At 42.5% G+C, this 13,050-nt stretch overlaps 1 protein-coding gene across 1 annotated transcript; it reads right to left on the bottom strand.

The window, feature by feature from the left end:
* Positions 1–451: 451 nt before the first annotated feature.
* Positions 452–11,628, bottom strand: CLRN2 (clarin 2). Its single transcript, XM_007101880.3, has 3 exons — positions 11,118–11,628; positions 2,999–3,178; positions 452–734 (listed from the first exon to the last, which is right to left on the bottom strand). The coding sequence occupies exons 1-3, from the start codon at positions 11,368–11,370 to the stop codon at positions 469–471; spliced, it is 699 nt and encodes a 232-aa protein (XP_007101942.1). The 5' UTR covers positions 11,371–11,628; the 3' UTR covers positions 452–468.
* Positions 11,629–13,050: the final 1,422 nt, after the last annotated feature.

Genomic DNA, 13,050 nt, shown 5'->3' on the forward strand with positions numbered 1-13,050 from the left:
TGTGTGTGTGTCTGTGTGTGTGTGTCTGTGTGTATGAGAGAGAGAGAGATTTATTATAAGGTTGTAATGAGGTTTAAATGGGCGATAATGTTGCCAGCCTTTGTATATTGTAGAGCACCCTACACGTATAAGGTACTGTATGCTCCAAGAAATGTCTATTTCTTGTCTACTTTGAGGTCGTTAATATCCCCATTTTACAGATGAAGAAACTGAGAAGTAGATATTAAATGAATTGTCCAGTGTCACACACGGCTGGCAAGTGGCAGAGTCTCTAACTCCAAGGTCAGTGAGAAAGAAGTGCAGGGATGCCAGAAATTCGGAAAGTTTTCTTTTCTGGCCCAGGTAACTACCCTTCCCCCTTCCACTTCCTTCTTCTTACTGCCAAAACATAGACATTCAGGACTGCAAGCTGGAAAAAAGAAAAAGGTTGTTTCCATTCTCCTAAGAACTGATTTCAGGAGAAGGTTATTAATACAAGATATCCTCGGCCGTGACCGTGGCCTCTTCTATCTTGGTCTTAATCTCCGGGAGGGGAATCTGACTGATGGCCACCACAACCAGGTTAGTGGCGTGGGCTGAGGCGCTGGCCACGCAGATCCAGAACGACTCTTCATACTCTTCCTCCACCACCACAAAGCGGAAGAGTTTCTCCTGGAAGTTGGCGATTCGTTCTGTCAGGTCGTGAAATTTTACTGCGGCCATGAAGCTGGCGATGGCCAAGGCCACGACTCCGCCTGAAACCCAAAAAGGACACCCTCACGCACAGCTCTTTTCCTTGCAATTCAACCACTAGATGTGAGGTGGCTTTTCTGTGGCACAGGCAACAAACTTGCGGTGTAAAACACGCTTAGGGCAACACAAATTTTAAAATGCTCTTAAAAGCAGCAGATAATTCACTGTGTGAGGGGCGAGAGGTGTGGGAATAAGCTTCCTATCGGATCTACTTTGAGTCTCGACCCCGCTACTTTTTCCCTTACCCAGGGCGGGGCAGGGGTGTATGTGCACATTTGGATAAGCTCAGTCTCTAAGTATTTCAGCCTGTGTATGTAGACCTTGAGGCTTCTGAGGGAAGAGACAAGAGCATTTTACTGGGCAGATTGGGGGATCAGAACTGAGGGCTAGACTGTCCTCTCCTCCTCAGTTATCCTCTTTGCAAGCTTAATGATAAGAGAGAAGGAGGAAAGGAAAGGAGAGAGGAGAAAACTGGAAGGATTCCAAACTTCACGTCCTTCCCTACCTATTGCTTCAGACTTTGACCTTCCAGGTTCCCTCTGTTTCTCTTTCTCTCTCCATCTTTCTCTCTCTTTTTCTCTCTACTTTTCTCCTGCCCTGATTTTAATTAATATTTAAAAACCACATTTATTATGCCCTTTGTTTAGATGATTACATCTTATTGAAGAAAATTTGGACGCCAGAGAAAATCACAAAGATGAAAAGACAAATTTGCTTTTTTCCTAAAAGCCAAATATAAACACTTTGAACATTTTAGTATATTTCTTTACATTTCCATCTCTTTAACAAAATTAATATTATGGTACTCTTACTGCTTTACACTTGATTTTCTTCCCTTACCTGAATATTTTTCCATGTTGTTAAATATTCTGTTAAAGCACCACTTTAAACTGTGTATGATGTTTTATACTAGCGACACACCTAATTATTTTAAGTTTAATGAAGTGTGACCTAATTTCTGGATATCTAGATTGCTTCTAATTTTTTGATATTATAAAGTGCTACAGGAAACTCCTTTTAATGTACATTTTTTGTGCTCTTTTCCTGTTATTTCCTTAGCATAAATTAATGTTTGGAATTGTTTAATCCAAGGATACTCGTATTTTTATGCCTTTTGAGAGTAAAGTTTTGTCAAATTGCGTTTTTTAAAATACTCTTGTCAATAGAGCTTGAGAGTACTGTCTCTCTGAGGAAGGGAATTGACAGAGATAAGCATTTATTTCAAAAGCAGGATTGAGCACTTTCTACATGCCAACCACTGTGAGCATTCAGGCAGAGATAAACAAGTCTACATGGGAGAGAGCCACGTTTAGAAGAAATTCTAAAGGATGGCCACAGTCTGCAAACATAGGCAAATACATAATAATTGATTTACTGACATTACATTCTAATGCATGATAAAACAACATTACTTGTTTCTATACTTTATAGTCATCCTCTATAAAGTAAAAGGTAGTGAGGGGTTATTGCCATCAAGATACTTTGACCATTTGACCTGGGTTTTCTGAAATCATTCTTGGGATTTTGTTACTCTCATTACAGGTGATTTTTTCAGTGCCGAACTAAATGTGAATTAATTTCTGTATATCAGATACTCTCCCAAATCAACACACACACATGTGCGCACACACACACACTCACACACATCTTTTGTCTTGGTTTTTGTCTTGGAAAATAGGTCACGGTGGTCATAGATGATTAAAGAAAGGACAAAAGACTTAGACTCAGTTATACCTGGGTTGGAATCCTGCCTCTGTTACTCATTGTTGTGTGACTTTGGGTGCATCTTTTAACTTCTCTGAGCTTCAGGTTCTTCACCTGTAAATATGGGTCTAATAATACCGCCTCATAGAGAGGTTGTGAGGTTTACACGAAATAAGGCATGTAAGCCCCCCAGGTCCCTTCTCTTCTGTCCTTTGTGAGGTTCCTTCAGAATCACAGCAGCAGTCCCACATCCTCACTCACCCCATGGTCCCCTCTTCTTCACCCACAGCTCTCTGTCTTCTCTCTTCTCTCATCCTGACCTCTCTTTGCTGCTCTAAGTCCTCAGCCACTCATGCACGCTAATACTTCAGTTCTTTATGATGACACAGATTCTTCGACTTTTATTAAAAAGATATTCATGCCCATCAAGGAAGTAACAGACCCAGGGAAGTGAAGGCTGAGGTGCGGCATTTTAATTCCTTCATCCCTTCTGCCCACCTACTTGGAACTCAGCCTCCTGATGGCATGGACAGGAATCTCTCTCCCCAGGGGCCTTCCTTACCTGCGAGAACGTTCCATAGACAGATGCCCCCGGGGCCGTTGACTGCCCGGTACGGAACCTGGATCATGTTGAGAATGGCAAAGCCCATGCTGACCAGAGCCAGCGCCAAGGCCAGGAACAGGAGCAACAGAATTGTCACGTGGATGCCTGTATTGAGCTCCTTCACCAGGTGTGGGAAGACTGGGGAGAGAAGACACAGCCAAGATGTCAGCCTCAGAGCTTGGCTCAAGTTCGTACGTCCCAGGCTTGCTTACCGTGAAGGCTTTAGCAGAGGGGAGTGAGGGCAAGGCAGCAATTGCTGGGTTTTCAAAAAGCAGGAGACTTCCTGAGATGAATTCATGGCCCCCAGATTTACCACTTATCAGTTGGCCAACAATCTTCTCTTCCTTGGGGTGGATACAAAATCAGAATTTGCCCCAGCTGGGCATTTAAGTTGCATCGGCCTCGCAGCTCTGGGATCTAGTGTGAGCTAATCCATACAAGCTCCAGATGGTGTTGCTTTAGCAAAGGAGGCTGGCAAGAGAATCAGTCAAAGAAGGCTGATCGATCACAAAGCTTTCATCTGGGTCGGAGAGTAGCCTTCATTAAATCAGAAAGGTAGAAGCGGTCTCAGGTACATCATGAAGAGTATAGAAGGGTGTAGCAAAGTGAAGCCTAGATCTGCCATCCAAAGTTCCAGGTTCAAATCCCAGCTTTGCTGATTTGCCACAATTATAAAATATTTAGGATCATCTAAACCCTACTTCTCCTGCCCATCTTACAATATTGAGGGGGTCAAGTGAAGGGCATAGGAATAATCATAGTGACCACTTTGTGGGCACTAATGCAAAGCTAGGAGCATCATTTTGGATTCCCCATAATGATTCAGTAAGATAGACATTAATTCCCTGTGTATGATGGGCATGTGATTCTCATGTTGCACTTTATTAGAATATTAATTTGCCATATTAATGTGGCAGGATAATTTAGTGAAATATTAATTTGGATTTGTTTTCTCTATATTTCTCTCTATGTGAAGATTAAATGATATATCATACTAGAGGGTTTAAATATTGTCTAGGAAAGAGTCCGTTCTCAAAAATGGCAACTGTGGTTGCTGCTGGTATTTTACCCTCTGACTTGGGAAAAGTCATGTGACTTCTCAAGCCTCAGTTTCCTCATCAGTATAATGCAGATAGTAATAGTTGCATATGAGTTGAGTGTAATCAACATTTACTGAGCACAGTCAGGGGCCAAGCCCTTTACATCTGTTATCTCATCCAATCCTTGTGACAAGGATATGAAGTAGATTTTATTAAATGCCCTTACCCACAGGCTTGGAGACACTAAGTTCCTTGTCTTTGGGCAAGGTGATCCTGAACTCTATCTAGGACCAAAGTCCTATATATTACATGGTATATAGAGTTTAGACTCACTGATTTCAGTTATTATAAATGAATGATTTAAAATGATGAAAGCTAAAAAACTCCTGGGCAAACCCCTTCCTCTGCAACTACTCCAAAGTTTCTACTGAATATCTCCTGGTCAAATCTGGGTCCATCTTGTGAATTCCAACCTCCCTCCTTAATTACTTGATACAACCCATCTTCGGCCCCAATTGGGAGCCAGGACTCAAAGCTTTCCAGGTTCCACTCACTCCCTGACCGCGTCCCGCTCTGGCTCCTTTGCTGGCTCACCTGTCCGTTTTTATTCACAGAAGGCTGGTGTCTCCCAAGCCTGAGAACAAGAATTTTTGTCCTTCTTCCTTTGAAGTGTCCTTTCCACCCAGAAGTTTCCAGACACTCCACAGTTATGTCTTTAGTTCTGATCTAGCTTTCTGTCCAGTTCTGTATTTCCATGTATATTTATCTCCATGTGGTTATCTCATCAGCATCAGAAACTTTACCCCAGAAAATGAACTCCTTCCCGCGGGATTTTTTTCTGTAGGACTTCTCTCTTCCATTTCCTTTCCTTACATTTCAGTGTCCTTTAGATTTTTTTTTTTTTCATTGCAAACTCGCAGCACTTTTTCATTCCAAACATGGTAGCTTATGCCTGATTACCTAATTGTTTCATAATCCTCTTTCTTGCCATGCAATCCTTAGGACAGATGACCAGAATAATAATCCTCACCAAACACTTAAAAAAGAAAATCATCACCTGTGTGATCGGCAAAGATCAAAAGGTTTGCTAATACACCATGTTAATGAAGGTGTAGGGAAGGAGGCAGTTGTTAAAACTTGTAGGGATATTAATTCATACAATGTCCTTAGAGAGCAATTTGGCAACATCTATCACAGCAATTTCATTTCTAGGAAAAGCACTCCCACGTGTGCTCAAAGTGTATATATCAGGTATTCATTACAGTAGCAAAAGATTGGAGAAAAAACCAAAATATGAGTCAATAGGAGATTGATTTAATAAATTAAAGCACGATCACACAAAGCAACTTATAAAAAGAATTAATCATATCCATATAATGATATGAACCCATCTCCAGGTGTGATTTAATAAAAAAAATTGAGAAATAACCATATTATGATGATGGGGCGAGGGGATTTGGGGCATATGGAGTGATATGGAGAGGGACGGTGAAAGAATACCCAATCCTTAGCTTCTGCAGTAGGAAATGTATTGACTATATTAAAAAAACAAATCTTTACTGGCAAAGGGCTGAATCTCATTCAGCCTCCACAATCGTGGGCCATACTCCAAGGCTCTAGATCTCCCAGTTCATTGAGATCTTATTATTTTTTATATATGTCATTATTTAGAAATTCAAATCTTTCCTCATGAGTTTTCATGCATCAGTTCCTTCTATTAATAATTTCTTTAAGGGCTGACTCTACTTTTGCTCTTGTCACACAAGTGCCATCCCAGGAGACCTGTTGCTTGCTTGCCTTTCATATTTGTACCCAGTTTCCAAAAGTTCGAGACACGTCTGACTTAAGCATTATATTTAAGTTTCCAGCTTGAAATCCATGACCATAAAATCATATGATCCATGGTGACAAGTGACAATAGCTACACATATTGAGCGCAGACTGTGTGCCAGCACATATACACTTTCTCTCTTTCACTGCTCACGGCAACCTTCTCTCACTCCTACAGATGCGTAAGTTAGAGTCTTAGAAATGAGAAGTTAAATAGCTTAGTCAGGTCACCTAGCCAGGAAGTGCTGGCTTCAGGATTTTGCCGCAGGACCTATTGCCGGAAAATCAGATAACTTGGATAAGCAAAGATTGAAAAGTTTAATCCTAGTACAGCTGGTGGTCTAGAGGTCTTATTTTGAATTTGAATAAATATTCTTATGGTGTACATATTAAAGGTAACTCACTTGAATCCCAGAAGTGATTAATCATCCTGTCAGCAACTCAAATTAGACAACTATCTAATTATAAGTAATTTGTTTGCTCCCCACTCCAGAGAAGTCCAGCAGTCCCTTTTGCCCCAGCAAGGCAAAACTTAATTTTAAAAAAGAAATAATTGATAAATTGGATTTCACTAAAATGAAAAAATTCTGCCCTACGAAAGACAATGTCAAAAAAATGACAACACAGACACTGCAATGGGAGAAAAGAGTTGCAAAAGACACATCTGAGAAAGGACTGTTATCTAAAATGGACAATGGTAAGAAAAGCCTGAGATTTGAAGTCAGATCCAGGTCTGGCTGTTGATGGAATGCTTGGGGGTGGGAGATGATGGGGGAGCTAGTGAATTAAAAATTATCAAGCACATACTATGTATCAAGCACCACATCAGGTGCATTTACAGAAATTATTTCATTGATTGATTTCTCTGATCCCCAATTTCCTCATCAGTAAAATGGGCATAAATAAAACCTCTCCTCTAGCGCAGAGTGGGTTGAAGGAAATGAACAAAGAGGTGACAGCTTGAGACATTAATGTGTCACTGCCCAGTGCTCATTTACTGCCTTTCTCTTTCCCAGATGGAAAGCTTCTGGAGGGCAGACACTCCTCTGTTTAGTTTATCCCTGTTTTCCTAAGAGCGCCAGGCCCATAAATACAGTACAGCTGAATATGTGAACACTGCTAAATTAGCGTTTGTCCCTTTCTTTCCCCAGCCGCTCAAATTGCTAGATTGATTTGTTTTTATTTCAGAAAGTCTGGGTATAAAAAAGGATCTTAATTATGATTATGCTGTATAGTTCTCTGCTTTTCTCCATGATTGGTTTGGAAATTGACTCTTGGGTGATTCTAGGGGAGACCCCTATGAAGGTGCGAATTGAGGCTGTTTGTCCACGAGACCCAATCAAACTTTCCTACTCCAGTTTACAAAGCACTTTCACCACCCCCCTTCTCCGCTGATCTGCACACGGGCCCTGGGAGCAGGGATTTTTTTTTTTTCTTTCTTCGGAACAACAGTGACAGTAGCAGGAAAATTCTGATTCCAACTTGGGGTTTGGGGGCTCTGATACACCCCATAGCTGCTTCACACAAGTAGGTGGTACTGGCTCTAGGAGCTGTACATCTAAAGGTAGAGAGACTCACCTCTGAGGCTAGAGAATGTGGTAACAGACGCGGAGTCCCTGGGTGGCATTGGTATAAAAGCAGCCAAAGCCAGGAGGAACCTGGCCCCAGCTCCCAGTGCAAATTTTCAACAAGAATCACATCATGGTTATACACCCTCCTCTGGGACACCACTCAGGGCAGCCAGAAATAAAACTTTCCTGAGTATTATCCTGCTCCGAACTAATATTAAAAAGTCCTTTATGATTCTTACACAGTTCTGATGTTTCAGAGAGCAGACCATGTTAGATGAACCCAGGGGGCTTTTTTCCATAGTTACCCATCTGAGAAAGAAGAGGGAGGAGGGAAAGGAACATGTACTGAGTGCCTCCAGTGGGCAAACAGAAAGTGCTCATTTGCTTAGCTTATGGCTTCCAGGGCTAGAGGTAGTTTGCATTTCTGTGAGCAGGGATGGCAGGGGTTTAATTAGCATCACAGTGGAAGGGCCCAGTCTTGTCTTGCCCTCCTTTGGCCTCCTCCTTCTGCAAAGCCTGTCTCTGCTTCAGCTGCTTCTCCAGAAACGGTGCTTGTGCTTGGTGACCTCCTTAATTATCCTAGGTCCACCATCTGCCACTCCACACCCTCTGTTATGTGTTGCATTCTGTACCCCGCCTCAAAAAATGTGTTGAAGTCCTATAACTGCCATCATCTCAGGATATGACCTTATTGGGAAATAGAGTCTTTACAGAAGGAATCAAGTGGAAATGAGGTCATTAGGGTGAGCCCTATTCCAGTAAGACTAGTGTCCTTATAAAAAAGGGGAAATTTGGACACAGAGACAGTCATACACAGAAGGAAGACCATGTGAAGAGACTTAGGGACAATGCCATGTGTAGGGTGGAGTAATGTTGCCACAAGCCAAGGAATGTCTGGGGCTACCAGAAATTGGAAGAGGCAAGGAAGACGCCTTCTCCTAGAGGTTTCAGGGGGAGAACGGCCCTGTCAACCTGATTTTAGATTTCTAACCTCTAGAACTGTGAGAGAATAAATTGCTGTTATTTAAGCCACCCCGTTTGTGGTACTTTGTTATGGCAGCCCTAGGGAACTAACACACCCTCCCAAATGACCCCTCAGTCATTTCTGACAGGAGCCATCCACCTGCATCCTCCCATCCTGGAGAATTCACATCCATCCACCACCTCCCCAACATCCAGAACTTGCTGAATTCCGGGAGAACAGTAAAGACTACTAGGGTGACACGCCGCCGTGGGAAAGTTGCCAGTCACAGATTCCGGAGGGAACAACACACAGTGGAGGGTGGGAACTTTAGGGTAAGGCTGACCAGCGTTGGGGCCTGGCTCTGGCACTCATGGCTCTGTGACCTTGATCAAGTGGCTTAACCTCTCTGAGCCTCATTCTTCTATCTGGCAGGTTTGTGGAAGATTAGTATAGCATAGGTCACATGTCTGGCGTCTTGTACATGAACATTCAGTACAAATGAGTTTAAAGGTACTTTACTGATATTCATTCAACCAATGTTTTTGAATGTGTGCCAGGCACTGTTCTAGGGGCTTGGGATCATCAATGGACAAGATCCTTGCCCTAATGGTGCTATATACCAAAGGGGTGGAGACATAATAAATAAAAAACATAACAGATAAATAAATGATCTAGTGTGTAAGAAGGTGGTTATGATGGTAACATGGTGTATCATGCTATATAATTACATAATTATATGGGCTATTTTTATTATGTTCCCTGAGCACTGGCTTGCTTATTAAAGTCTCTGGAGTATGGCTGCTATTGAATCTATTGCTCCCTTGTTCAAGCTTCGGAACTTCCTTCATGAGGTTTGTTAATATCAATTCCCCACAACTTACACACTACTATATATAAAGTAATCAACAAGGACCTACTGTACAGCACAGGGAACTTTACTCGATACTCTGTAATAACCTATATGGGAAAAGAATCTGAAAAAGAATGGATATTTGTATATGTATAACTGAATCACTTTGCTGTATACCTGAAACTAACACAACATTAGAAATCAACTATACTCCAATATAAAACAAAAATTTAAAAAACCCTATTATCTACAATTATTTAAAAATTGTGCCATTTCCCTCTTTTTGTGTGTGTATTTGTGGTTTTGAAACAACCTCAAACTTCAGAAAAATTGCAAGAATGGTACAAAGAAATTTTTTTTTTTCCTTCTGAACCATTTGAGGGTAAATTGCCCCTTCAACCCTGAGCACTTCAGGGTCAATTTCCTCAAAAAGGACGTTGTCTTTCACAACCACGATACAACTATCAAAATCAGTAGGTTAACACTGGCATATGACTGCTGTTTAATCCTGACACCCCGTTCAAGTTCCACCGATTGTCCCAGTGACATCCTTTATAGTAAACTGACCCAGCTCAGAACCAAGTACTGCATACAGCTGTCATCATCCCCTTTTAGCATGTCCTATTTCTTTGTTTTATTTTTTTGTTTATTTCTTTATGTTAAGTGTGTTTTCAGCTTTTTATGTTATGTTTTTAACAGAGCTTTTCAATATCCCTGGTCCAATTTAATTTCTGGGTAAATATTCCCAGCGTTATTTTTTCTTGCTATACATAACAAATATATATAGCCTTCATGTGTATAAATGATGCCAATTTGTATCGTTATATTTGTCAATGGTTCCAGTTTTCTGTCTTTATATGTTTAATAAGATACTCTGGCCAGGATTCTAAAAACTACAGTTATGAAATATAGAAATCATATAATGAATAAATCCCTTATCGCCTTGCATTTGCATTACGTTGATTAATTATGATTTTGTAGGATACTGTTCTCACCAGCAATCTAATTGGATGAGTCTAAAGATGTGCAGAATATTGCCTTTCTTGTTTTGGTTTTTCCTTCCCAGAAGATCCTTCATAAGCTGGTCTTGGATTCCTGCTCTAGCTACCTGCAGAGCAGCTCTGCTGTGACGCTGGATGGCCGCCCGCCCACGTCAGTACCTGCTCACGTTCATGGACAGCAGCCTCGCCTGAGGTCTCCTTGCCAGGAAACATCCGGGTTGGCCTTTGAACCCAGATAGTCTGATTCCAGAGCCCAGACGCAGAGCCCTTTTGCTTTTTCGCAGACTCTGAAGCTTTTATATAAATAGAAGTGGAAGGTTCATTTCAGCAGGTCGTCTACACCCTCAGGCCACACTGGCTGAGCATACCCAAGTCGCGTGACCTGGGTCTAAAGTTTTCCGCTGGGTGACCTCAGGCAAGTTTTGTAACCTCTCCAAGCCTCGGTGTAGTCCTCTGCAAAATGGGAATGTTAATAATTCCTTCTTTATAAATTTGTTATAAGGCTTAAAAGAGACAAACCATGTAAAGCATTTAGTAGAATGTCTCACACACGTAAGCACTCAATATTTTTAGTGATTATTCATAGAGGTAAACTACAAAGATATACAGATCCCTATTTCTAATGTTTCTATAAGCCTCCACAGAAACAAAAGGTCTCTTCTGGGTGCTGAACAAGAGTTAAGTCCTTGGCTTACTGTGGATTAAGTCATTATGCCTTAGACTGTAGTGGCACTTGAATTTCGCATTTAGACACAAGCAACCTTACGAATATTTAAAAATAAGTGTTCTAAAGCAGGTGTCGTGCCCCCCAGTATACTCACTCGTGAATTGGGACTGGCGGCCCCCGAGCCCGCATTGCCGCACCTTACAACCGCGGAAGAGTCCGTAGTAAATGTCCCCAATGAATTGGACCAGCTCTGGATCTGTGGCATTGACAAGATCAACTCCAGTCTGACAAAGGATTTTCCCACTCAGCCAGTGGGGCACCGCCAGGGCAACGATGATCAGGATGAAGGAGGAGAAGCTGAGTAAAGATGCCAGCCCATACCACGTCTTTTTGAACCATCCAGGCATCCTGGTGGGTGCAGGTCATGCCCCAGGTGTCTGAGCAACGGCGGGGGTCCTTGACATCTTCCAGACACTCGGCAATCCCCTGCTCTACGCTCAGCTCTTCCAAACACACTGTTTCAATATTTCAGGTCCACCTCCTGGTCCTCCCTCAGCGCCTGCCTCCACAGCCCATGTTTACTACAACTGCATTGGAAGTCTCTACAGAGACGTCTTTACCTGACTGGAGTGTAGAGGAGTGTGTTACCGAAGGAAGTAACCCTATATCCCCCACTAGACTAAGGTTTCAGCAGAGGGCTTAATTGTTCCTCGTTTCAAGTATTTGAATAACCCTGGTGTGGACCTCTTAATGACAAGGAAGTTATTAGCAGGTATAACCAGGTAGATCTGACTATAAAGAGATGCTAACCAGTCTCAAAAAATGCATACGGTAGAAGGAAAACAAAAATGGAATGATTAGCACTTGAACATTGCCAACAATGCACCGTATCAAATGTTGATCTCTTTGATGCATGTCCTGGCATTTCTTTCTCTAAAATGTCACTGCTGTCAGAATCCATAGAAGTGTTATTAATACCACAAAATGACCTCTGTTCTCAAGCCTTTTAATTGAAATGTGTAAACAAGGCCTTTATGATTCTTAAATTTATCACTGGGTGAATCTGCTGCGGGTAAAATTGCAGCCTGAGTCAGAGTCAATTTGTGACTGTTGGGGAAACCTGGACCCCAACACTTACAGTAGCCCCCCTTTATCTCCAGCCTTCCCCCCTGCCCCCACCTGTTGTGTCACCTGAAACGGGAAAGGAAAGTGTTTTTCTAATGTGTTAGCAAATAATTATCTCCCATCACCCTGCTGGGGTCTTCGTCTCTCCTAAGAGTGAAGATCTGTCTTTTTTTTGTGTGTGTGTGTGGTACGCGGGCCTCTCACTGTTGTGGCCTCTCCTGTTGCGGAGCACAGGCTCCGGATGCGCAGGCTCAGCGGCCGTGGCTCACGGTCCCAGCCGCTCCGCGGCATGTGGGATCTTCCCGGACCGGGGCACGAACCCACGTCCCCTGCAACGGCAGGCGGATTCTCAACCACTGCGCCACCAGGGAAGCCCCGAAGATCTGTCTTTTTCTTTTGATTTACTGGCACAAGGAATGAAATATTCCACAATTTCTATCTTATACTGTGGCTTTAAAATTTTAACTTTTAGTCTATTGCTGAATGTCAACTTCACGTCATGTGAGACTGGTAACAGTCATTGTCAGTAGCTTTGGGGGCAAAGTGGGTCAGAAGTGGCGGTGAAATTCCTTATTTGGTCACAGAGCTCTGGAGGGAGTTCAGGAGGTTGCCCTGTTATCCAACAGGACTTCTGGGAATCTCACCTGGAGAGCACAGAGGGGCAGAGAGACATGGTGATGGAAATAGTTTTCTTCCCTCTAATGGGGGTTCAATTCTGTGGTCTCTCCGCAATGAAAATAAAGAGTGTCTCCACAGCTTGTGGGTGTACAAAGGCTCTTACCGTAAGCTTGCTCACCCCTGATGGTGCGGCAACCCTTTGTGGTAGGCAGGGGATGTGCTATTCCAGACATTTCTCTCCTGAGAAAACTGGAGGTCAGCGTTGGGGCTGGAGATCAGGTCTTTGAAATGCAACAGCTGTCTTCATCACAATAACCTTGACATAGCAAATGTTTTTCTGGTAA

The sequence above is a fragment of the Physeter macrocephalus genome, chromosome 7 (genome assembly GCF_002837175.3).
Source record: "Physeter macrocephalus isolate SW-GA chromosome 7, ASM283717v5, whole genome shotgun sequence".
Taxonomy (NCBI): domain Eukaryota; kingdom Metazoa; phylum Chordata; class Mammalia; order Artiodactyla; family Physeteridae; genus Physeter; species Physeter macrocephalus.